Source organism: Danio rerio, chromosome 7 (genome assembly GCF_049306965.1).
Source record: "Danio rerio strain Tuebingen ecotype United States chromosome 7, GRCz12tu, whole genome shotgun sequence".
Taxonomy (NCBI): Eukaryota; Metazoa; Chordata; class Actinopteri; order Cypriniformes; family Danionidae; genus Danio; species Danio rerio.
Window position 1 is genome coordinate 24,440,876 of NC_133182.1, and position 27,733 is coordinate 24,468,608.

The 27,733-nt window shown below is 34.7% G+C and overlaps 1 protein-coding gene and 1 long non-coding RNA gene across 4 annotated transcripts; one reads left to right on the forward strand and one right to left on the reverse strand.

Annotated features, from left to right (window-relative positions):
* Positions 1-15: 15 nt before the first annotated feature.
* LOC141375358 (uncharacterized) lies at positions 16-27,621 on the forward strand. The gene is made up of 4 exons (XR_012383284.1): positions 16-2,447; positions 5,276-5,328; positions 8,423-8,516; positions 27,324-27,621. It is a non-coding gene; the product is annotated as an uncharacterized lncRNA (long non-coding RNA).
* On the reverse strand, positions 5,252-17,191 carry nat8l (N-acetyltransferase 8-like). Of its 3 annotated transcripts, XM_073906848.1 has the most exons (4): positions 16,754-17,191; positions 14,961-15,125; positions 7,686-7,729; positions 5,252-6,621 (listed from the first exon to the last, which is right to left on the reverse strand). In XM_073906848.1, the coding sequence occupies exons 1-3, from the start codon at positions 17,067-17,069 to the stop codon at positions 7,725-7,727; spliced, it is 486 nt and encodes a 161-aa protein (XP_073762949.1). In that variant the 5' UTR covers positions 17,070-17,191; the 3' UTR covers positions 5,252-6,621; positions 7,686-7,724.
* Positions 27,622-27,733: the final 112 nt, after the last annotated feature.

Genomic DNA, 27,733 nt, shown 5'->3' on the forward strand with positions numbered 1-27,733 from the left:
GCACTTAGAAACACCCTTAAAAGAATACGGCACTGACATGAGCTATGTTTTTTATTTGCAGGTTAAGGGTATAATAATTTTTACATTGTAATACTCACTACTCTTGAGTATTTTTAGAATGGCTGTTTTTACTCGTACTTTGATTAGTATTTAGAACAGATCATTTTACACCGTTAACACTTGATTTTTTTTTTAGCATGAAATATACTTTTACTTAAGTTTTTGTAAGTATTAAGTTTATTTTATTTAGAGCTGGGTGATTAATCGAAAAGTCATCAAAATCGACATTTAGAACCTATAAACAATGACATTTTTCCAGGACAATTTTTTCAATTACTTTCCCTACTGCATGCGGTGTGCATGTGGAGTCGCTCTGTTAGGCTGAGGCTGATTTATACTTCAGCGGCCACTTTGCAGCCACATCTGATCTCTGGTCAAGAAGGACGATAGACCTATTTTTAAGCCTTACTTAGCATTACATTAAGGATGATTAAAGCACCAGAGACGGCATATTTTCCATTACATTAAAATTATTATTTACATTAAAATGTTTATTTAAAGAAGATGCAAGAGAAGTTTAAAATATTATAATAAAGGATATGCAAGTTATTTTTTGAGAAGAGATACTACTTTCTACTTTTAATATGAAAAACACTGAAAATAGTTTTTATTTCCAAAAGTGAAAGTTACTTAGGCAATGTATGCTTTAATTTCTGTTTTTCAATGTCGATGTTCAATAAATAATCATATAAAGTGGATAGTGTGTTTCAATTACTTACTGAGTATAAAATACTTTATTTATTTTATAATCAAGTGCAAAAATGCACCCTTCATTTACCCTCAAAAATCTCTAATTTGTAATATGTGAGCATGTTTACTGTACAAAACTTGTGAGCAAAATGTAAGGGCAAAAAAATAATAATAATAATAACAACAAATAAAATAATCATTTATTAATCGTAATCGAGTTAAAATGTTCAATTAAGATTTATATTATAGGCCGAATTGCCCAGCCCTAACTTTTTCCACAACTACAAATAACTATGATCAGATGCTTACTTAACTGCTGGTTTCTCACCGCTGCCAATTTGTTGTTTATTTTGTTATTGAGACAAAGGAGTGCAGCACATATTCATATATTTTTATCAACAAACAAAATTTCTTTTCAAAGAACGAAAAATAACTTGGTTGTGATTATTTTGAGTAACGTTCAGTCTCCTAAGTAATGAAGTTAACTTCACGACCAACGTTCTCTATAAACATTTCATGTAATAATGCGCAATAGTTTTTAATCAGTGTGTGCTTATTGAACTAAACACAAATGACCCGAATGTGCTTTGTGTGTTCATGCATAGGTGGCTTTCAAAATTGGCTCAGACACTTTTGTACAAGCTTTATGCATCGTTCCTTTAATTGATACATTATGTACATCCCTTTCTTTCATAAATCAGGAAAACTTTTCTTTACATCTTTACAAAGTTCCTGTGTATTGAGGAAATGAAAGAAAAAGAGAAAAGGGGGAACATAAAAAAAAACGGTTTTAAACAGCTTAAGAAAACCAAGTACAACGATTTCAGACTCAAAGAACCAGGAGATCACTGCAACCAAACAGGTAAAGCAAGGTCAGATTTGCCATGCTCAAAACCTCTTTTACATACTCCTAATCCGTTCTACCCAGCCCTTATTATCATACCAAGCTCAGCCCCTTTTATGGTAACTGACCCCGCCCCCCATGTGTGGCTGCACATCATTTCCCTGCTGTGCTTTGTGTGGGCTTGTTTTTACAGTAGCAGGCAGCCAATGATTGAAATGTGTTCAACAGCCTAAAACAGCCAACTTAAAACTGATAAACATGGGTATAAAGCAAAGAAAGAAAACTATCACTGCCATCTTTTAAGTGCCATACATTTCCAAAGTATTTTCAGGGATTTACCCATAAATTAATGGTAATTTACAATAAATACTAAACCCACCAGCACTTTGCAATGTTTTAAGAGCATCCAATAAGTGCTAAGAGGATGCAGGGACTCTGAAAGTTGCTTTTGCTCTGACTGGCACAAATAGAAGCGGTTTGTAGTCAAAATTGTTTCTCAAAGTGTATCGTTATTGTGTTTGTTTTTGTAAACATTGTATGTATATTCATATAGTATCTGTTACAAAATGTTCCCCAAATGCTATTTACAGTAAATTACACTTTACAACTTTACATATATTAAAATGTTAATAAAAAGGTTAATTGTTTTTGTTTTTCAAGAAAAATCATAAAAGCTTTGTTAGTATGAACCTGTGCGTATTGAGCCACTTGTGAAACTGGTGTTGATTTGTCTGTTTTGCTTACTGTCACAGATTGTTGGAGATTGTGCACCTTGTGAATCCGGAGATATCTGAAAACAGCCAATGGTTCAGAGCAATGAGGCAACTCTCAGAGACCATGACCACTCACAAAGGTTTTTTCACTTATTTTTGCCCGCTTTGTACCCCTACAACATAAGAGGAATGCAAGTAAATGTGTTAGTTGTAATTAGAATGAAGGAACAAAACTATATATAAAAAGAATGAGAATATACACAAACAAAAGAAACTTCACATTCACACTTTGTCAGGCCTTGGCTTGCCTGTGGTGATGTTGCTGTGCCAATACTAATAACATCTTAGCGACTGTCACCAGTAAAGTATGAGGGATTGAACATCAATGCAGCATTTGAACATTTTTATAATCTCACGGATCATGTTCGTTTCTCTTTTTTTCCCCCCAACTGTGATACTTTGTATTATTGCTTGATAAAATGGCACATAGGCTTGACTTCCAAATGAGGTCTACAAAGATGAGTTGTGGCAACATCTTAAAGACAAACGGCAAAAGAAGGAAATATACTCAACTTTGGCAAATTTAACTCCTAAAAAATACTGTTGATACATTGTAGTGGATCATAAGAACAAGAAACTAAACACTTATTTAAAAATATAGATATATCGTTGAACACAAAAATAAAATAAAGGAAGGAAAATACAGTTAGGGGAGTGCTATCAACCTGGAAAATGAAAGGAGAAGGAATCAGCTTCACACTTTGGTGTCTTGTTCCATACATTATCTAATGAGCGACAATGATGTAGCAAGTCCATCCACCAGTGTGGATCTTCCCTGACTCCCTTCTCCACTGTTAAGTGAAACATTCTTAGCAGCCATCTGTTTCATGCAGCTTACCAAGGTCAATCTGAATGCCTTTTCATCAACTTTTCTTTCAAACGAACACTAGAAATATATATACAAAGTATGCACTTTATTTCTGTGTTGTTGTGTTTTTTTCTTTTTTTTTATGACTTGGGTAAAACCCCAGTTTTTTTTCCTTGCATAACAACTTTTTCAAGTTCTGTCTTGCTGCTCCAACTTTCAAAGACCAGCCAATCAAGTCACCAGTCTAAACCAGCATATCACACAAACTGTACACATACATCCAATTTAATTGAGCCTTTAGCATGTGCAAAACTAGTTGCATGATCTGGTCAACAGCTTAGTTAACCGCAAGCAGTGATCATGGTGTTCTTGCACTTGCTTGCGATACAGACAGGCTCTCTTCAATCTGCGAACAGCACATGCACCTTATACATCCCTTATTCCATGCTGATTGCATTCAGAATAATAAAGTGAGGATTTTCAAGGCAGTCGCACTACAGAAGAAGATTAACACTCATAGCAAAAGACCTCAAGTACATCAAACACTGTTCAAATCTGGATCTATATGTAATACATTGCTGATCGCCGTATACATTCACTTCTGCCAGCACTGTGGTAAATCCCGTTAAGACATTTGTGGATTTTTTTTTTTTATGTGGGATTGACTACAACTTCATTCTCCTGGTATATTTTCATACTGTTCATGTACTGATTGTTTTTGGCTTGCTTTGGCCACACAATCACAAGTGAGTGTGAACTTTAGCCTGTTTGCTTTGGGTTTACACGGTTGAAAATCACATCACAGATTTGATCTGCCATTTAATCTTTCTTCTTAAAGATGCTAGTGCATTCAAATACAGCTTAACTAGGCATTTTAAGGGAGACAGGTGAATGCTACGTCCAATTTGACTGGCACACGCAACTAGCAAAGTTGTATCTAGGGAAATGTATTTTTGATGCCTTATTCATTTCAACTCGCATAGCTAAAACAGGGACATCCTCCCAAGTAAACCGAGAAGCGTCACATATCTGATCTCTAGTCAAAGCATCGCATCATTTTCAAGGCCTTCTACTGATAAAAAGGACATCTCGCAATATCCTAAAACAATTTACTGAATGAAAATGAACATACATTTAAAAAAAGCTCCACTTTTAAGACTTGCCGTGTTAAAGATGGTATTTGTCTTGCTCGTTTTTCATTCAAAGACGTTTCATGCAACAACAATTTCTTCGAACAATGAAACACACGTATTTGTTTATATGTTCAGTTAAAAAAAGACGCTTGTTTTACATAGTTTTTAAATATACTTCTTTACCAGGGCAGGCACCGTACGCACAAACCAGGTACAGAGGCATGCCACATACTTGCATTGCTTTTGCATTCTACTATTGGCAGCTGTGATGTCATTGAAGCAGCAAGCTGGTGGGTAGTCCTATTATTTAGTTGACTCCACCCATCTCACGTTCTAAACCACACCCACGACTCTCCACACTGCTACTGTGACATCACAGAGGGAGGGAAATATGGGGATAGTACAAGCTACAATGGAGGGGAAAAGGCAGCGCAACAAGACTCCGTGGCGCATGCAGAGAGGGGTGTGGGTTTGAAGGGAGGGAGAGGTCTGGCCCAGGGTTGCAGTCAGATTTTTGGATGGGGGTGGGGTTAAAGTCAAGGAAAACTGGCAATGTTCATGTTCTTTTTTTCTTTTTTATGCACTACAAGTTACTTCTATGTATTTTTTAAATCACATTTAGTTTCTTAACTTTATACAACATTATGTCACAGATGAGGCTCATTGTGGTTTGAATCTCTCCCTCTGCTGGTACTGTGATAGGAAGATAGAGACGGAGAGAGATTATGGGTATGTCATATATATATATATATATATGTATTCAAATATTTGACATATACATATCGAATAGCTGAAGAATATAAAGCCTTATAGTGTATACTTATACAGTGAACATTTTTTTATGCTTATTCAAATTTAGATTTGTGCTCGGTTCAATTTCTCCATTTTATCGTTGTATTGCTGATTGTATTTTTATTTTAAATTCACTTTAAGTTTGATTGCATTTGTTCTTTTTTTTTTTTTTTAGATAATGCATTGGAGGAGCAATATCAGACTGGGAAGAAATTCAGTCAATTTGCAGTAAGTATTTTCCCCCAAACCTGAATGGTGAAACTATTAGTATACAAAAGTTTAATTGAGTTATTATTGAAGCTCCATCAAATCTTTACACAAATAGATATGTGCTAAAATTGGTTCCACAGCTATTGTGTGTTTTCACAGTATAGGAATTGTGTGTACCCTTATGATTAGGTTTCAAGTTAATTTAGTATTTTAGTTTAAAAACGTCACTTTCCTGTTTTCTGGTCATTTTTGACCTTAACATTGATGCTGTGGCTCAGCACTAGAAAACTGCTCAACCATCAAAACAAATAAAAAATAGATTGCAATGTTATCATAACCTATTAAACAAGGGGTAGAAATCACTGGCTTTATAATATCCAAATGTCTAGTCGGACACAGTTAAAAATGCTGTGTATTTGGACAGAAAGTTACAATTTGATGGACTGTTTGACTCCACCAGACTGCTGCTGTTGTAAGGTTCAAACCACTTCCTCATGAAAAGGTGAATTAACTACCTTCTCTCCAGTTCCTTAAATCACGTGTGTGTGGTCTGTGCTACTCTGCGGGTCGGCCTATAAGATGGCTTTTAAAAAAGCTCATTTAACTGCTAATTATTGTGTTTAATTGAAATTGTTTATCCAAATAAGATAAAGTCAACAGGGCTATTCATTTCTTCATTGTGTTTCAGGGCAAGATGACCATGAAAAGAAAGACTAAGAGCAAAGAAAAAGTCTAGAGTGATTAAAAGAATGAAACATTTCGCCTAACCTTTTCAAATGAACCAATGAGCATAGGAATGAATAGAACTAAATGTAGAAACAGATATGACTTAAACATAAATTAATAGGTAGAAGAAGAGGACCGGATCGGTGGGTGGTTCAGGGTCGTTGCCGGCATCGTCGTTTGTATTCTGTTTTCTGCGTTCAAGTGAACTCTTCGTCTCTCACTCTTCGTGAAGCTGCAATCGGTAGTGGCTGTAGCGAATCTGGAAGAAGAGCCTCTCCAGCGGTGAACGGGTCATTCCTGGCAGCGTGTAGTCCTCCGTCTCTCCCACTCGTCGGAAACCCAAAGACTCGTACAGCTTGTGGGCGGCCATCTTGACTGCTGTTGTTCCCAGAACCACAGCCGAGTAGTTGTTTAACATGGCAAATTCAATAACACGCCGACCCAGAGCCTTGGCGATGCCTTTTCCGCGAAAGTGAGAGTCCACTGACATGCGACGGAGCTCCACGGTGTTGTCATCTTCTCGACTTTGCGCTGCCACGATGCCCACCACTTGACCTTGCAGAACCGCCACCCAGAAACAAGACCCTGTGCAGAACAAAACAAGAAAAGAATTCAGCATTGCCTTTAGAGTAAACGTTTGCCAGCAATTTGAAAGTCTCTTGCATGATCTAGTTGTAATTTAAAGTGTTGTGATGAAAACTTTTGGAGGTTTTTGTTTTGTTTATTTACGCTTGCAGTCAGAATCTAGTATTTGTCTTGGTATGAGCTTAATTCTTGGTAATTGGTAATTCTTAATTTGTCTTGGTAATGAGCTTAAACCTCTGCTGGCCACATCAAGCCAATCAAATAAATCAGTTTTAAATCAATTGATTTATGAAAAAATTAAAGATTTCATTCTCATATATATATATATATATATATATATATATATATATATATATATATATATATACATACATATACATATGTATCTATATATGTGTGTGTGTGTGTGTGTGTGTGTGTGTGTGTGTGTGTGTGTGTGTGTGTGTGTGTGTGTGTGTTTTATTGCAAAAGCATACAAGCAGTACTGCCTAAATCCTAACAAGAAAGAGATGGACCATATATCAAACTTCTCTTGGAAGTACTCTGTCACAGTGAATTTAATTACTACAAAACGGAACTCAAAACCCTACCTCCCACCCCACCTATCTAACATTGGTCAAAATGTTTGTGGAAGGTTCATAAAAAATAAAGTAAAAGGCATATTATACATGAATTGCATTTACAATCATAATATGGAACTGGCTGGAACAAAAATTAAAAATTTAAACAAGGTGGACATAGAGTGAAACTGAGAAAAAAAACATTATAAAATAATTGTAAGATAATTGTAAAATAAATAATGAAATAAAGTAATTAGCATACCATAGTCTTGTAAAAGTCTATCAGTTTAGTCTATCTGCAAAAATAATATGAGTGGTTCCCAAATGTTGTTAACTTTATATTGTATATATGCTCTCCAAATAAAATTGTTTATCTAAAGCTCTGTGGAGATCAGTGTGAGCGCAGCTTATGCCAGTTAATGTTTTTATCATAAGTTTTTATCATTTTAACAAATAATGCTTATTAAAGGGATAGTTCACACAGAATAATGAAAATATACTCACTATTTACCCTCAAGTGGTTCCAAACCTTTCTGAGTGTCTTTATTCTGTTGAGCACAAAATAGGGAAAAAAGAAGAAGAAGATATTTTGAAAAGAGCTGAAAACCAGTAACCACTGAAACAAATACTGTGGACATCAATGGTCACAGATTTTCAGCGTTTTTCCAAAATAACTTCTTTTCTATTCAACAGAAGAAAGAAAGCCAAACAGGTTTGGAACAAGGGAAGGGTGAGTAAACGATGACAGAATTTTCAGTTCTGGGTTAACCATTTAAGCGCACTGAAATGAACTAAACTGAAATTCAACTCTGAAAACTGGACTTACACACTTTCTGTTTACTAGAACTTCTATGTTAAGCTGCTTGGACATTATCTGCATTGTAAAAGTGGTATAGAAATAAAGATGAATTTAACTATTGCTTCAGTCTTTTAATGATTAGGCAACAGAAAGCCTGTGATAATTTGTTAGGAAAGCTCATGAAGATTACTGCCATCAAATTAGTTTAAAAGTTATTTATGATTCTCTTGAATGATTTTTTTTACAAAAATGTTTTAGTGCAGATTAAGTGCATTTTTAATTGTTAATTGTCATTTAGCTCATACGGTTTTTGTTGTTGTTAAATGAGGAGCACATATTGATTCATACTGATACTCTAATCTTAAATATAGTTTTCGTCTGTCATGCTTGTGAGGTTCAGCAATGTTCTGCCAAAATAACTAAATCACATATTCAATTGCAGAGAGAAAGGAGATAAATACTCTGTGAAGCTGTACAAATAAACAAGGACAGAACTGAGGTCTGGTGTCTACAAGATGAAACATACGCAGGCAAAGGTATGTCTAAAACCATGCTCACTAAATGTTATATTTTATCATGCAGAGTAACAATTGATGCATCAAATATGTGCAATATTTATGAAGTAGTTGCTACTTTGTACAGAAATTTAACAACAGAGAATAGCATTTATTTGTGTGCCATGTTGCAACATATTGCTGTATTGTGTGTCATGACTGCATTAGCTTCAGGGCTAAGGAGCACTAAAAAATCACTGTGGGACTGAACGTCCTGCTGTACACTCATTAGTTTGATGACACACACTCACACACACACACACTCATTTGTACCCCCCTCCACCCCAGCTGTCTGATAACTGTTTCTTTTGTGTGCGTGGTTGCAAGGCCATTCAAATATAGAATCATTAGCCAATGATGCTTTCATTATCCAATTAAATCTTATTGATAAAATCAACACCCGCTTCACATTATTTTCTGCTAAACATACAGTTCCGCGGCACATTGAGAAATTAAATGTGTCACAATTGTCACTAAGGACTAGTGGGTTGAACCACAGATCTATTTTCTTCCATATAATATATTTAGCACATTATAATAAATGAGAATCCTCCAATTCATGTATTTCATATTCAGTATTCATGATCTTCCAAGTATCTAAGAGCAACGCTATCTCTGTAATGATGAAAGCCACTTCAAACAGATGATGAGTGCATTAAAGAAACATCTAGCATTCCCTCCTCAGATGCTGGATTCCACATTAGCATAGCAAGAGAGAAAATCCCTTGGGAGAATCCTTTGTCTGCATGCTGCCACTAAACAACACTACCATACATCCTCACACTGGGGCTTTGATTCACATCTTCCCCCATTTTCTGACCCCACAACTCTTTCCTCTCTTTTGCTTGATTTAGGATTATGCTTGTATGCACAGATAATATCTGTACTAAGGTGCTAACTATTTTTATAAATTCAGACTTTATATTTTTTATTCTGCATTAAATAGATAAAACAGACTTGTATTTAAAATAGTGCTGAGCAAAAATCAATTGTGAAATAAAATAGTTTGTTTTGATATATGTTTATTTAATGTGTGTGTGTGTGTGTGTGTGTGTGTGTGTGTGTGTGTGTGTGTGTGTGTGTGTGTGTGTGTACAGTTAGTCAGAATTATTAGCCCCCCTACACCCCCAAATTATTAGACTCCCTGTTTATTTTTTCTTACACCTTCTGTTTTACGGAGAGCAGATTATTTTAACACATTTCTAAACATAATAGTTTTAATAACTCATCTCTTATAACTGATTTATTTTATCTTTGCCATGATGACAGTAAATAATATTTGACTAGATATTCTTCAAGATGCTTCTATACAGCTTAAATTGACATTTAAAAGCTTAACTAGGTTAATAAGGTTAACTAGGCAGGTTAAGGTAATTCTGACTTCAACTGTGTATATATATATATATATATATATGTGACTTCACATATATGTGGTGTATGTATGTTTGTTTTATTCCTACATTTGTTTATTATGTATCCGAATACAAATACATAGAAACAAAACACTACACAAAACAATTTTATTACATGCTGCTGAGGACTAATCTGGACAGACTTTTGTGCATACATTTAGTTTATTATAGTTGTTCAAACTTTGAGCATTTTTCCATTTTTTTTAGAAAGCTTATATTGGAAAAAAGTGTATGTTTATGTCTAGAGCTTGCTTGTTTTGACACTATTTAAAACATTTTGCTAAGTAATATTTATTTATTCATTCATTAATTCATTCATTATGTACATGTGATACACATACATAATACATTTACTATGTGTATGTTTACACTTAGAGCACAGGTGTCAAACTCAGTTCCAAAAGGGCCGCAGCTCTGCACAGTTTAGTTCCAACCCTAATTAAACACACCTGATCAAACTAATTGAGTCCTTCAGGCTTGTTTGAAACCTACAGGTAAGTGTGTTGGAGCAGGGTTGGAACTAAACTGTGCAGGGCTTCGGCTCTCCAGGAATTGAGTTTGACACCCCCTGACCTAGATCTTGCTTGTTTTGACACAATATTTAAAATGTTTTGCTAAGTAATATTTCTATATTTATTTATTCATTCATTCATTAATTTATTATGTGTACTGTATGTGATACACATACATAGAAATAAAACTATACAAAACAACTTTATTACATAAATATTTATGTTTATATATAATTTGTATCACACAGACCTATTTTATATGTAAATATAAATAAACATTTTCTTAAATGTGTGTGGGTGTATTGTATTATTAAATGTATGAAATTGTAATCATTTTATGATAGGGCTAATATAAATATTTTCCATCTGGGCCATATGTAAAACTCCTTAGCGTTTAGTCCTGCAAGCATCTAAAATTTTGATTCATAATGGTCTTAAAATGTCTTAAAAAGTCTTAAGTTTACCTGCAGAAACCCTGTATATAAATATACCCAGTACACACGACACATTATGTCAAAACAAACTTTAATTTTGGATAGGATTAATTGTGATTAATCTTTTCCCAGCACTAAATAAAATATGTTTGTATTTAATTTATTCATTTTATAGGTTAATTTATGCATCAAGGATTCCATAAAATTATTTTAAGATTTTTTTTTTTACATTTGTTTTATTAAAAAGAAAGATAACACAAATATTGTGAAATATAACTGCTTTCTGTTTTAATATACTTTACATTTTTATATTGTTCCTTTAATGTCAAAACAGCAGCAAATACTCCACTTTTCAATGTTTGGCTGTTCAGCATCATTAAAATATGATCAATCTTAAAAACAGTGTTGCTTGATGTTTTAGTAGAAACTGTGATGCATAATTTTTGAAAAACTTTGAGAAACAGAAAGGTCAACAGCATTAATTCCAAATATAACACTGTAAATGTCTTTCCTGTCACTTTTGATCAATGTAATGCATCCTTGCTCAAATGACAGTATTATTTCTTGAAAAATACAGACTTGTAGCGTCCTATTTTACATAAACTCACAGCGATTCTCATCGAGATAGAGCATTGACTTTTATGATATATGTTAAGATCCATGTATTATAAGACCCATGCATTATATGTATATTAAGACCCATAGGATTTTTATCTCTAACATATGGGACAATTTCTTCTATATATTTCTAAAATTCTCTGAAGAGGAAATCTGCTTTACTTACTAGGGTGTGACAGACAGCATGCACAGGTCCATACCTAATTTTCACATGCACTACGGGTGTAAAAGACACTCCCGCAAATGTTTACAGATACACTACAGTGTGGATTCTGACTGGCAGCATCTGGCTTTTCAACATGGAAGCTGAGAAATAAACTCAATTGTATGCTATGCTGTGCAAGGAAAGCCTATAAATGTAATCATAAATTTAAAAATTATAGAGCAGCAATCATGCACAGCAAGTTTAAAGATTTACTATCTTCACAGTCACTTTTGCTTAAGTAGTATTTGCAGGATGACTCTGTTTACTACCACTTTTACTGCAAATGTATACATATGAAAAAGCTGGATAAACTTTTTGCAGTGCTTATCACTAAACTCTAACAGTTTATTCTCTCTGCACTTAAACAAGTTAATAATTACAGCTTTTTGTTGGAATGTATTTCAATATTGTTGCTGTAGTTCTGAGTTTGCTAGAGTACAATTTGTGTAAGGGATTTGTCCTGTCTTCAATCAATAGCGCTACATTATGCCGAACATTTATCCTCAAGAGCAGAACTAATAGAGGCTTTCTGCATATTTCATGAGTTTTCAGCATTTAAAGCTACACATCAACTATTCGACCCAACTTGGGCATCTAGAGTGCAGTATTTAACCTCAGTTTCACAGACACTGGTCTTAAGAGTATTTGTTGTGGTGAAATAAATATTTGATCATAAATGATTTATTGTGAAGTGAAATATAGTTATTGTCTCTGTAAACAAATGAACAGTTTATAGTAAAGTATTAGCACTAATGTATTTGTACTGGTATATATGTATTAGGGCTGCATGATATTGGAAAATCTGATGTTGCAATATTTTGATTTCCTACAATATAGATGATTTGAACAGCTCTATTTGGAGAGATTTTTTTAGTATAGATTGACCATAATGATCAATACTTTTTCCATCTGCATAAATTATAATAAATTACAAGCAAATATGAATAAATAAACAATACTTTATGATTTTCTGGGGAGTCTAACAGTATTCAAGTACAGAAATTGACAATCAAATGTAAAATAACATGGTGATTATTGTATAAATGATTAAAAAATATAATATTTACTATACATGTCATAGAAAAATGTCTTTTCCATTAAAAATACCGACTGAATACTTTTTTTTCTAATTTAGAGTAAATGGATTAAGTATATTTCACCAAAATGCCCAGATTTTTCTTGCATTGTAACATTTCAATTTAACATTGTGTCTAAATATATATATTTTCTTCTTTAAAGGCAATCTTCTAAAAGATTTATAGCTCCCCATGCTTTACTGTTTATAGTTGTTGTTAAAGGTAAGACAATACAAAGCATATGCAAGATCTGTAAGTCTCATCTGGGGTGCGTTTCTGAAAACCTTTGTTAGCCAACTAAGGTCGCAAGTTTTGTCGTTACAAACATAGTTTGTTAATTTTGCATTTTCCAAATCCGTCATTCCAATGAACCTTTGCAAACTGCATTGTAAACTTGTGTACTTGCAACTACACCTCTAGAGCTGTAGTTAAAAGCATAGCTCCTGGCTGTGTTCTATTCTCTGTTATCTCCCCTATGCCCTATTCATTTAGAACATTCCAATATTCCAACATCCAAAAAAGCTCTAAAGTCATCTCTTTTAGGTGTCATTTGGCTTTCAAAGTATTTTTACAGTTCAGTTTTTGTGATCTTCATATTGGCAATTTTGCTCCCTTCATAGTGTACTTTGAAAACATTAACGCCAACACAGGCGTGGCTCATGACGAAAGCTATAGGTCACCTGCTATTATTTAAAAGAATTGACGTTACGTCTCCAAAGTTTGTGAAAACAAAAATATATAGCATACGTTAATTGTTTTAATTTATAGTAAGTTATTTATTAAGTATCTGTACTGCATATGACATGGTTAGAACATTTCTGCAGTGGTTTGAATGTGTCAAATTGTAAAAGTAGACTTTCCAAAAAAATAAATAAATAAACAATATCCTATTTAATAATAATAATAATTAATATTATGAATTTTATTATTAAGTAGGATTTTTAAAGTCTTAAATAGTCTACTGTAAATTAACCTACAACTATTAATGATTTATATATGAGATTAGAATACATGTTTGCTTAGTGATTTTATATGGAATGTTCTCAATAATATTTGTGAAGGACACATATATAGGTCCTATATGTGTTGTTTACACATATTTCAATTAATATGAAAAATGAGTGCATGTTTTTACCAAAATTAATATTGGATTTTTTAAAATGTGTGTGCATGCGTGTGTGTGTAAACAGATATAATTTGCACAGTACATTAAGGGGGTTTGCTCTAAAGAAGTAGTTACTCCTGCCTGTTTAGAGCGCCACTGTAGACTTTTTACGTTATAACTGATCTGGCTCAAATGATGGATCTGCGACATAGAAACTGGTTTTGGGAAACACTCGTCTCTACATCGTTCTTTACCCAAATGATGCATCATACTATGATAGTTCAGCCGCGAGTTATGTCATTGTTTGGGAAACGCACCCCAGTATGAGAGATTATGTAGGTTATATATGTATTTTCTCTTGAAAAACTCAAAATAAAAAATAAATAATAAAAATATATGTATGTATATTTATATATATATATATATATATATATATATATATATATATATATATAGATTATTGCAGATACACACATTGCGATATCAGTGCTCAAACGATATATTGTTCAGCCATAATATATGTAACAAACTTCTATGTATTACACATTAGTGACTTTGATAAATCAAACTGCTTACACAGCATCCATACATAAACATTAAAAGCATACAGTGCTATTTAAAAGTTTATAAGAATGATTTTTTTAAAGAAATGTGTTATTTTGATCAGCATGGATGCATTCATTTGATCAAAAGTTACAGAAAACACTTAATTTTATAATAGTCATTTAATATAATAATTATAGTCAAAGCTATATTTTTCATCTTTCTATCAATCAAAAACAATGAATAAAGAGATATATGAGCATTTACACAAAAAATAACCTGGACTGTTTTTAACATGACAGATTTGAAGTATATAAATACAGTTACTTAATTTAAACAAATGAAACATTTATAAAATCATAAAAACACTAAATATTTCAAACTTCTGTGTAATTGCATATGTGCTTGCTTTGGCTATATTGTGTGGCCAATTTTGTTTTTAATGTTTACACAAATGCAGTGAAGCATGCTGAGAAGTCTACTGGTGAAAATAATTGTATGAGTGTGAAATGAGCCCTTACCTGTGGGTTTCATGTAATATGCCTCAATGTCCGCCATATCGGTGTGCAGAGCGCAGTCCAGGTAGCTGAGAATGACTTTTCTGCTGTAGTAATAACGTGCGCCCATTAGAATAAACGGTGCGCAGAAGGTCAGTGTGAAGGATTTGGTCATAACATAGCACATTACTATGGAGAAATGGAAGAAAAATAAACGACACCTGTCAGAAAAGAGAATCAAATGTTTGATTTTTGGCAGAGGAGAGACAAATACAGTAAATGTATACAAGTTACGAAAGATATGCAGAGATATACCAATGCAGGGAGATGCATTGCAAAGTATGGAAAACTGACTAAGAGTTTTTCCTGTAAAAACAAAAAGTGATATGTAACGTTATACATTTATATGGCAAGGAGCTTTTTCTAGCGGAGGCACAATAACAAGTACTTGGTTTACTTAAAAGGGTTAGTTCACACAAAAGTGAAAACTCAGTTATTTTCCTCACCCTTCACTTGTCACAAACTTATTTGAGCTTTTTTGTTCTACTTACCAGATAAGAAGATATTTTGAAAAATGCTGGAAACTGAAATCCATTGACTTCCATAGTATATGGTTTTTTTTTGTATGAAAGTCAAGGTTTACCAGATTCATTCCTCGAATTATCTTTAAATAACCTCAAACAATTTTGAAACCACTTAAGGGCAAGTAAATGTTCATTTTTGAGTGAACTAAAGTCAAGGAAATATGAGTGTGTGTATGTCGAGGTTGATGTCACCAGATGGCGCACTTGAGCTCTGACTCGCTGCGCCACTGTGCATGTTTCACGTCAGACATACACACTCCACTGCAACATGATGGCAACTGTTTACTGTCAACACACACTTGCTTTCACTTGACAAATAATGCACAACATCTGTGTCATGTTCACAAAGTGTTTGGAACTTTGAAATGCATTCATTTATTTTATTTTCGGTTTAGTCCATTTATTAATCAGGGGTTGCCACAGTTGAATGAACCGCCAACTTATCCAGCATATGTTTTACGCAGCGGATGACCTTCTAGCTGCAACCCATTAATGGGAAAACTTTGAAATTTTGCTGAATAAATCTGCCACAACAGCTGGATAATTGCCGTACAATGTGTACCTAGATGCAACACACACTAATGTAGTATGCAACTTCATGGACTTTTCATCTGTGGGACGTAAATAAATGTTCAGTGTAGCATAAAGGTATAAGATGCTTGCTGTCTAGCCATATCACCATGGTGCTCAGTTTAACCGCCTGTAGCTGAAAACCCCTGAAAGTAATTATTAGTGAACATAAAAACGAAATAAAGCATTAAATAGAATGTGTCATTGTTAAAAACAAATAGTTAAAAAAGTAATAGTTGAAAAACTACTTGTTCAAAGAAAAAGTCATAGAGCTGAACAGGCAACAAACACAACTTCGTGCACTAAGATATGTGGAGAGCCCAGTGCGCCCGCGCAGGATTCATTCATTCATTGGGCGCGCGTGCACACATTCACCGGTAACGCATGCTGCATGCTTTGAACTGCCGCTGCTGCTGCCTTTGTGGCTCCTTTACAGACATTCACAGGGATTTATCAGCGAAAAGGATGTCATGATGACGTGCGCTGAAAGAAACCCCCGTTTTTAACATAAAATCGTGTATAAGTCAGACAGGTCGTTTTTTGTTCTTTTCATTCAATTTGACATCATTATTGCATTGAAATGAATTGAGGAGCTCAGAGTTTTTCACATGTTGAATGAGAAAAGCGGTACGTTCATCGTCCACCCGTACTTTCACCACATACCTGTGAGAAACGCATACATAAACTGGGTTGTAGTTTGCTGTTTTAGACCCCGAAATGCCGAATTGGGTATCCGCTCCATGATCCCCTCGTTGAAGATCCGCCGCACCTCCTCATGGTCCGAGCGTTCAAACTCGCGGATAAAAACCTGGTTCCGTTTCTCAATCTTACTCTCGAGCGCACTGGGGGACGCAGAAGAAGACGTCCACATTTGCGAGGAGGAAACTATAATTGAATCTTTTTTGGTCCCAGCTATGGCCTCGTGTTCGTCTGCAACAATTTTAGTCTCGCAAACCATTTTTGGAGACGAACAATGCATGCAACTGGCCTGAAATGAACTGAAATTGGGGAGAAAAAAAAAAAGATGGATGATGGTCTTCTTTGTTATGGAAAGAAAAAGGACTGATGTACTACTGCAACCCTGAGCTTCCTCACGACCAAGACTTGCCGGTGCATCACAAGTGGTATTTATAATGCGCCAAAGCCGCATTCAGATTCTGGGGTGTGGGTGTTCTCCTCCTCTCGCTGATTGGATGCTGCACAGTGCCACATGACGGCGGTGGGAGGTGAAAGTACAAAAGACACATCGTAACGTGTCTTTTTGGAAACAAAGTATTTTGCCCCCGTCACTACACCGGCGAAATTCCTCACATGTTTGTGTTTTGGGGGTACGTTGCACCGACGGCTCCATATGATGCGCTCCGGAGCCATGAACCCCGCGTGTGATTGCAGTATCGGCAACGTCACGGCGATGCTGCGCAACAGCAGCAGTCTGCCTACATCACCGACACCCGAGCTTCTCACTTGTGTGTGTGTGTGTGTGTGTGTGTGTGTGTGTGTGTGTGTGTGTGTGTGTGTGTGTGTGTGTGTGTGTGTGTGTGTGTGTGTGTGTAGAGATTGATGGGTTCATCCGCTGGCATTTTACCAACGCGCGCTGGACAGCGTGTATCAGTGTGTATGTGTGTGCGTGTGTGACTGACACTTTTACTGCACTGCAATGTTAAGCTCCGGCTTAAGTTCATCCATCACATCCCTTTTTTCTTGAGATCCCTGATCAGCTTATTATAGTCTACGCCATTTTTTCAGATATTTTGTTTTTTATTTATATTAGCAATAAATTGCGTATTCATATCATGAACTAAACTTGGGCGTAAAGAACAGTAGTATAAACGATAACCAATAGCGGCTCAAAACTGTTTAAAACGAGAAAGAGAGGGAGTTGGTGTAGACTGAACGATCATTATGTGAGTTTTATTTTATTATTTTTTTATTTAACAAAAATTGGCTATTATTGTAAATAAGTAGCCTGTTTGCTCTAATACTCCAGAAACCCCGTACAAACTGCAGTTTATTGTATTTAAGTTCTCTTATTAGCATATAGTAGGCTATAAGAATAACACAAGAAAAAAAACTTTCTCGAACTCCCTCATAGCTACACGAAAGTCTACTAGAAGAAAAGGCTATATATAACGTATGAATATTTAATAACATTAATGTATTCATTCAGCTGACGCTTTTATCCGCTATATAATGTAGGCCTATATAATAACATTTCTTTTACATGAATACATCATAACCCTACACATGTCTGGCTTGCGTCAGTGTCTTGTAAATGTCTTAAAAGGCATTGACGTACTCTAAGATGCCACGAAGAAATCGTCTTGATTTGAATAAGGTCGCATTCCAGCCGTATTGTAGAACTAGTTTAGACTGGATCTCCCCACCCTTTCCCTCCACCCCTCCCCCCTTAAGAAAAAGCCGTCTTTATTTCCAAAATGTTCCAGCAGGTAAATCCTACATGAGCTCTAATACGAACGCGATGTCCCTCAACAGTGAAAGCACCGCAGACGCGAGCATTACGGCTGTAGTGAAGAAGCGTCTTTTCTCAGCATCAGCATCATCTTCGTGCACGCGGACTGACTGCTGGTGCCAACGGGCATGCGCGGACCACGCAGAAAAGTAGCTAGTATTGAGTTGCTCGAGTAAAATGCAGTATCATTCTTGTCAGATCTGAGACGTTTTATGCATTCTCAGGATGTGAATTTTTTTATTTTTTATTTATTTATTTTTATTTGTTTGAGGATGTGGTTGCACTAAAGAAAGCTTTTGTTTTATAACAGCTCAGTCTGAACTTGAACTAAAATATCTTGTCCCAATATTTTGCTGCCCTCTCAGCATAAACACTCACTGTTATGGGCTGTACAGTATTATAATGTTCAGCTTTTAGAAATTGCACTCTCTCTCTCTCTCTCTCTCTCTCTCTCTCTCTCTCTCTCTCTCTGAATCTGAACTAAAATTAAGAGACAAAAATTAATAAAGAGAATTAAGGTTTATGGAAACGTCATCTATGGAAAAATCATACAAATTTTAAATGAATAAAAAATGAATAAATTATTCAATAAAGCACTGAAAATAAAGGTTTGATACAAATAAAACATTTTATTAAGTGTATAAGTATGTACAAACTCCTTAGTAGAAAAAAACTTGTATCAATTATTATTATAAATAAATAATAAGACTAAAATTAAGTAATATTAATATACAGTTTGATAAAAAATACTATAAAAACATACTAAATAGAAAAAAATATTTAAACAAATAAATGTAAATTAGACTAAAATTAATTTTAAAATAGATTAATAAAAGGTTAAACTAAAGCAAACACACAAAAATAAACTATTTATTTAAAAAACTGTTTTCCTATGATCCATCACAGCAATGCAGATCCCTTACAGATCCATAAATTAGCACTTTTTTATCTTATTTAACAGTCTTAACTCAAATAATTAGTCATAACTTAAAAAGCATAAGTGTATAAACTGCTCATTACTTTTGATTCAAAGTGTTTGTGGACACTTGTCTCTCCTTCCATTGTTCCTATTGTGTATCTTGACCCTTGACCTCAGCAGTCTAGAGGGAAGTGGTGACCCCGAATGTCAGACAGCACAAAATCTGCCTTGTGTGTGCCTCGTTTTATGCAACCCTTGATTTTTTAGATCCTCAAAAAATCTCGAGCATGTGTGTGTGTGGCAAGGTCGTGTTTTATTCAGATCGTTCTGTTATTTCAGTTTCCATATGTAATAAATGTGTTCTACTCTTATTAAAACAGTTGGCTGAGGGTGCCGATCTGATAACTGCGAATTTAAGATCCCAAGAGACTCGATATTCTGAGATAACAAGCACTTCATAAGCTCATCTGAGACTCATTAATGGACTGAGCTGAGGACAGTTTAAGTTTAAGCTCAGCCTGTGTAGTTTCATTTTAAAATGATAACAATGCGATTTCATTATGTTTAAATTTGTTTTCACTAATTATTCACTAATTAAATCATTGCAAATTCTTCATAAAAGTCACAAATGTGTGTCTCAGAAACGATTATCGAGTTTAAACGGATACAAATATTAAAGCGCTATTTTTACGCATGAGTGGATAATCCTTCGCGGCTTTGTTGCCAGTGATTGTTATAATGACTGATGGCCAGGGCCCCATCAATGGATGTGTGTGCGTGCACTGGTGCACGTGGGTTAGTTGGGGGACCACAATTGGCAAAGGTTTGTGGGTCGATTGGTCTGTGAGTAACACTGTTTGGATTAAACATCGCTTGGCTTGATTCGTTTCAGTCAAAATGAGGCATGATGAGTTAATGGTGAAGTAGTTCTAAGGTTATAGTCTGACATTCTCACTTTCGAGTAAGAAATTAGGATTGTGTTTTATATGATGTGGGATGTTATCTTATTAGAAAGAGCACAAAACAGATTTAGTCAGGAGTCTTTATAACCTAGATCTTAAAATCTTCACACATGACGCTATAGGTCGGTGCACTGTTATACACATTTCCACTGTCAAAAGTACCAAAAAGCGAACCGTACCGTACCACTTTTTTTGTCTCGTTTCCACTGAGTGGTACAGTAGGGTTGGGTAGGGCCAAACAGAATCTGTCTGACATTTTTTGCTGTTTCTGCGGAACATTTTGTTAAAAATCTATGGATTTATGCGGAATTATTTTGGGAGAAACTAAAAGCTTCATATATGAAGTAAAAATATAACCTTTTTAACTTTTATTTAATGATTACAATGCAAATCCAATAAGATCCAATTATTTAGTAAACAAAGCAAGTCTTTCATATAATTTATCTACTAAACCACAGAAAATAGTACTTTACAAACTGTAATGTAAATAAATCATATCAACATTTTCATATTAGTCAACAATTATACTGAAATTATTTTAAAAACTGAATAAATATAAATGTACACACATTTACACAAGAAAATAAATAGAATCAATGATGGACTAAAAATCTGTGGAATTCTGCGCGTGCAGATTCCGTGTGGGTCACCTTTATCAGGCTTTGTCTCCACTGCCAAATGGTATCAATGGCACACTTTTGGTAGGCGTGTTGTTCGACAAAGTTGCAGTCGAAGTAATTTTAGTTGAAGTACCCATATTTTTTTAAGTATATTCTTATATACATAAATGCTTCTGTATAAATAAATGTTAATTTATTTATGTCCTAACCTTTCTATAAACAGGATTTGATTATAGCTGCAGATCAGTAATAATGCAAAAGCCTACAGTAACGTCTGCGATCATATAAAATAAAAAATAAATAAAACGAACACATACAGACACTTAGTCTCTGAAATGTTAGCAGTTACAAATCGTAAAAAAAATACCCAAAACATTCAGGCCGTATTGGTGTCCATAAACGATAGAAATTAATATGTTTAACATTTATAAATTAAGTCATGTGTTATTATGTGTAATAATATGAAATTACACTGGGGGAAAGTATTGAACAGATGAAGAAAGGGAGGTGTAAAAAGGCATGGAATACCCAGAAAGCAGCTGAAATTTCTCAGTTGTGTGTATAAAAATATATGTATACATTTGAAATAAAATGCATATGTTTCTTTTGTATATTTTTGTATCCATAAAAACATAATAAATATACACAATGTACACACATTCATTCATTCGTTTTCTTTTCGCCTTAGTTCCTTTATTAATCTGGGGTTGCCACAGCGGAATGAACCGCCAACTTATCCAGCACATGTTTTATGCAGCGGATGCCACAACCCATCACTGGGAAACACTCACACACTCTCATTCACACACATACACAACATATAATTTTAGCTCACCTAATTTACCTGTACCACATGTCTTTGGAGACCCACGTGTCTTTGGAAACCCATGCAAACGTGGGGAGAACATGCAAACTCCACACAGAAATGCCAACTGACCCAGCCAAGGCTCAAACTAGCAACCTTCTTGCTGTGAGGTGACGGCACTACCTACTGTGCCACCGCGTTGCCCATGTATACACATACAATGTGATTAATTGTTTGACGGCACTATTATTTTATTATAAATTATATTATAAATCTGATACTATTCCTATTATCAGTTTGGCTGATGAACGTTCTGAGGTGTGTAGTTGTTTTCAGGAAAGTTGTCCCTGGCAGGCCTTGACTGCATTAGTTTCATATCATTGCACTAAATGATTTCAGTTTATTCAAAACAATCCAACATCAAAATGAAATAAAAGCCTTTTAATAAGATGCAAAAGACAGAAGTGATTCGAGGACAAATACAACAAAGAAAATGTCTTTAAACAGAACACCTGCTCAATGATTTTAGATGTGTTAGCATAGAAAAATCACAAATGTTTGACTCTGGTACATTGAATTCTAAGAAATTGCTTTATGTCAACACCTCGGGTGATACCTCCTAGAATTAATTCCCTCCTTCGTCAATTATCCCTTCCTCGCATTCCAGTCCACAACAGCCAAACATCTAAACAAACAAATAACAATAATGATATAACCTTTCTCTAATCACTGCATTAAAATGAAATGCAGAGATTAAAAATTTTATTGGTGTGGAAAACATAAGGGGAATACGTTGCTCCAATCCATTTAATTATTACAAAATGCATATCCACGGTGTAGCATTGACGTTTTTGGCGTCACCTCCTGCACATTGTCTTGTCGTCAATTATTCTGTACTTAACAAGGCAACACTGTAATCTGTTAACTTGTTTGTTTAACAAAAAATACACTAAATCTGTAATATTGTGAAATGTTTTTACAATTTGAATGACTTAACATTTTCATTCAAAATTTTATTTCAAATCGCCATTCCTGTCATAAAATGATGTCCCTGTGACATTAAAGCATTTGTTAGTCCAGTAATTTGTATTACATGATCCTAATGTGCCGATTTTGTGCTCAAGAAACATTTCTTGTTATTAGCATCAAGTTTGATCTGAGCTGAGCTCATTTGTATTTTTATGGAAAATGAAATTAAATTCAGAATGACTCAATACATAAAGAAAGAAAAATCTCATTTATTTGGAATAGAATTCTTTTATATCATTTCTGTACTGCTTAAAGAAATAACATGATTTAAAAAGCGGTTAGCATGAAGATGTTCTGATTTATATCTCTCTGCTCTGTTATGTAATTTGTCAAGGTGTGGTTAATGCAGCATGTAGCTTAACCTATAGACATCTTAGTCTTGTAACTGTCATTCAACACTAAACTTTGACTGATAGTGAAAGAAAAGACTGAACAGCTGATCTTTCAAAGACTTCACAAAGATCGCTGACAGATCTTCCTGCTCTGTTCAACTAGAGTTTCTGTATACATCACCGCTTTTCAGTTATGCAATGCCAGGTATAACATTTTAATCAGACATCACCAAATTCAGTTTTATATTCTCCAAACACCTTCAGTTTAACTAAAACATCAGTCTTATCAGGTTTGTACATTCATATGCATCTAAAATAATACATTTGGTTTACCAGATTTATGTCATCACAGTGACATATTTGAGTTGTTTTGCCTTAGTCTATGCATTTTAATATTGTACAGTAAAAATGGCAGTGAGTTTAATGAGTAAAAACTGTGAAAATGCTACAGTAAAAATCCCTAGTCTTGTTAACAGTAACTTTACGGTTTGTTAATTTACTGTTTCCTGCTATTGACATTTTCCCTGCATGAGACTTTTTCTTTTTATTATCATTTTTTGTTTAGTTTTTCTCATCAGAGATGTACACTTGAGTTGTATGTTAAATCTAATTTTGAAAAAGAATGTTAATTGCCTGTGTGTTTGGGGATTTGTATTGTTTGTGTTGTGTGTTACCATAATGGTGTGGTGTGTAAATAATACTCAACAATTTCCATTTATTAGTATGTTTCTCTGCTTTGGAGATGTTTGTGATGAGGACTGACTTTTCATCATCACTTTTGTTGGTCTTTGTGTCCGTGTAACAAAGCTACAATGTGTAGATGTTAATATAAATGAATGAAATACTGTCGTTTACTGTTTTATTTTATAGTTCTGTGTTTGGGCAGGTATGTGGCATAACATAGTTCAGAAATCATGTGGCTCACCATTTTTTAACAATTGCAACAAAGCCCGGGCAAATGGTTGGATTTTGAGTGCATGAAATACTGAAATCGCCTGTGATTTGCCACTTTTGATAGTGAACTTGACATTTGCGCTTTCCCTGAGAAAATGCCATCGTGTTAAATTGGTACTGCTGGCCCAATTGCATCTCCGATTATCCCACTTAGTGCTGCTATTTGTTCTTTAAGCCTTTCTATTTTGCTTGTGATTTAAAAAGACATTTCTCTGAGGTGAGGTGTTTTGGTTGTTGTGCACAAAAAATCTACCTGCTCTACAGAATTGAGTTTTCTGTTGTTTAGTGCTGCCTGAATGGTTTAAAATGGCAAGCATTTGGATTTAAATGAGCCTGGCATGTTTTTAAAGACCACGGTCACATTTCATGCTGCTTTCTCAGTTTTAAATCAAATTGCAAAAACTAAAATTACAAAAAAATAAAGCAGATACTGCTAATATTAGTAATACTTATTATTTCTTTTCTTGTATTTTCTGATTTTGTTGTCGGACCAAACCCAGTTTTTCTAGGTATTTTTTATTACTCCTCTAAAGATAACTTATGCTGTTGTTCATTTTTAAAACCTATAACTGACTGTTTTACAAACCCTAATGTGTTCAGTTTGACATGATCTGAAGGAACAAGAGCTGTTAATACATCTGACAGAACTGTATGAATAGCTCATAAAGCAGAGTGAGAGAAAGTGTCAGAACAAGGGACAGAAATGGCAGGAAACCAGGATGTGTTAATGGGTTGACTGTGATGTCATGGACTCTGATCTGTCAGCTACACACACACACACACACACACACACATGCACAAACCTCCCTGACTGGTGTTCATCCACAACCGCATATACAGGTCAGATGAAGTCCTGGCTGCTCCACTCAACCAATGTGATCTTTTTTGTCTTTATGTGGTTGGGTTATTAAAAACAGCAGTGACATAGGTGAAAAATTCAATCAGAGACTTTTTGAGCTGGATTTAGATGTAATCATTTTCCAGTTGCATTTTTCCAGAGAGTCTTTAAATGATAACGAAACAAGAGGATCATATTAACCAACAAAAAGCAGCAAAAGAAATGGACAAATTAAAAACACTGAAAATGGAGAAAGTAAATTATATTGGCAGAGATTATGAGAGCATTAACCATAGCTAAAGCAGAGCATTGTTAAGCTGAGTGATTGTGGCTATTGAATGTTCAATACTTGTTTTGATGCATTAGAATGGAGGGTTTAAGCTGGGGTCCAGGACACTCAAGGAGTTTAAAGGAAAGCTAAAGGATCTACACATGTTATATGTTGTTTAATTTATAAAAGTCTATTAACATTTCTTTCAAAGGTTAAATTTAATGTTGTCATTGATTAGTTGATTTAATTGATGGGTTGGTTGGTTTGTTTGGATAGTTGGTTGGTTCGGATGTATGGTGGATTGGTTCTTTGGATGGCTAGTTGGATGATTCATTTGGATGGTTGGTTAGTTGGTTGGTTGGTTGGGATGGTTGGTTGGTTTGGATGGTTGGTTGGTTTGTTCTTTTTAGATGGTTAGTTGTTTGGATGGTTTGTGGGTTGGTTTGTTTGGATGATTGATAGGTTGGTTTCCTTGGATGGTTGGTTCGTTTGGATGGTTGGTGGGTTGGTTCTTTAAATGGTTGGTTGGTTAATTTGGATGGTTGGTTGGTTTGGATGGATGGTGGGTTGGTTCTTTGGATGATTGGTTGGTTGGTTCGTTTGAATGGTTGGTTGCTTGGTTGGTTAGGTGGTTAGTTGGTTTGGTTGGTTGGTTATGATGGTTGTTTTTTTTGGTTGGTTGGTTTGGATAGTTGGTTGGTTTGGAGGGTTGGTGGGTTGGTTGGTTTGGATATTTGGTGAGTTGATTCGTTTGGATGGCTGGTAGATTGGTTTGTTTTTTAATGGTTGTAGATTAATTGATCTGTTTGTTTGGATGGTTGGTTAGTTAGGATGGTTGGTGGATTGATTCTTGAATGGTTGGTTGGTTGGTTGGTTAGTTGGTTTGGATGGTGGGTTGGTTGGTTTGGTTGGTTGGTTGATCGTGTTGTGTAAAAAAAGAATAAAAACATCTACTCTAACATAAACTTTAGTTAATCCAGAGAAACTGAGAATTTAAATGGTCTCCCATAGCTGCAAATGTATATACATAATTAGATATTATATAATATAAAATTGATTATTTTGATTTGTTGATGATTGTTTGAGATCTTTGTCGTGACAACTAGACATTACCAGGACAACATAACTTGTCATAAACATGGTCATTATAACTGTTTTTTTGATCACCTTTTTTAGTGGAACAAAATTAATTTTTCATTAAAAATACTTACTAAAAGTGTAAAAGTAAATCATTTTATAACAGTGTAATTAATATTTAATGACAGTGTAATGACACATTTATTTTGTGCCAGGAAAATTGAGGAAAAATATTAATGGCCCCGTTATAAAATTGATAACATAATTGTAAGGGTATCATGACAATCATGTTTATAACAGATTTATGACAAGTTCTTATCCCAGCTTTGCATTTAAAATGACATAACGGAGCTAAAGAAACATAATGTTTTCATTAACAAGTACAAAATCTCATTCATATTCATGATGTGTGTCATGTCATGATTATAAAAGTTAATGGCAGACTTATGAACACCCCTTCAAGTAATGCGTTACTAGAAACTCCTAAAAGTTTAAAACCACACAAGGGAAAATACACTAAAATGATTCTTGCCTTAGTTTTTATAGCGAGTCATCTCAACTTGCATCAATCAAACTGACAAAAAAAATAAGTTAAAACCTTGATGAACCTTGCTGAAACGTGATAAACTTAAAATAAGTTAAAGCAACAAAAATATTTGTTGTCTTGACTTTTTTCATTACATTTTTACAGTCAATGATGACGCTATCCCTTTAAGAACTAGGATTTTAATAATAAAATTTGACAAATAATATTTTTGAATTTTATTAAATAAAAAACGTAATGCATGAAAATACTGTATACCTGGATTTTAGAAGGGGTCTCTTTTACAAATGAATGACATGACTAAATGACATGAAGTGGTTTTTGTTCTAACACTGTGATATAAGCTTCTTCTTTTTTGAGTTTTGAAATCCACTGGAAACAGTCTTGCTGTGTTTCTGTGTTTTTGTTTCAGGATTTGTTTCTAAAAATACCCCATCTGCATATGGGTGTGTCCCAGGATGCCCACTATCCGCAATTTGTGTCCATTTTCCTCTGGGACTTGTGCCTACAGTGCCATGGGCAACAAGCACCCAGACTCTGCAGTCAGCATCAGGACACGGGGTCAGAAAGGGGGAGACACTGCTAAAGAGAGAGCCCGAGAGGGAGGGCAGGAGGAGGAGAGCCAAACAGGAACAAACCGGATTCTCCATCCTAGAGGAGACAGACACACAGACAGGTCTGGAAGGGAGGCTGGAGGTTTGTTCTCCTTGAAAAAAAAAAAAAAAGATACTGACTGTTTTTCCAAATCAGCAGGAGATGTGAAGGTGTCAGCAGATGCATAATGCAACAGGGCGTCAACTCCAAGCAGATTGTCAATTAAGT

Excerpts from the sequence above, each read along its gene's own strand:
- nat8l (XM_073906850.1), bottom strand. The coding sequence starts at position 15,123 with ATGTGCTATGTTATGACCAAATCCTTCACACTGACCTTCTGCGCACCG. Across the intron at positions 6,622-14,960 it reads ATATTACATGAAACCCACAG|GGTCTTGTTTCTGGGTGGCG; the intron begins GTAAGGGCTCAT and ends TGTTCTGCACAG.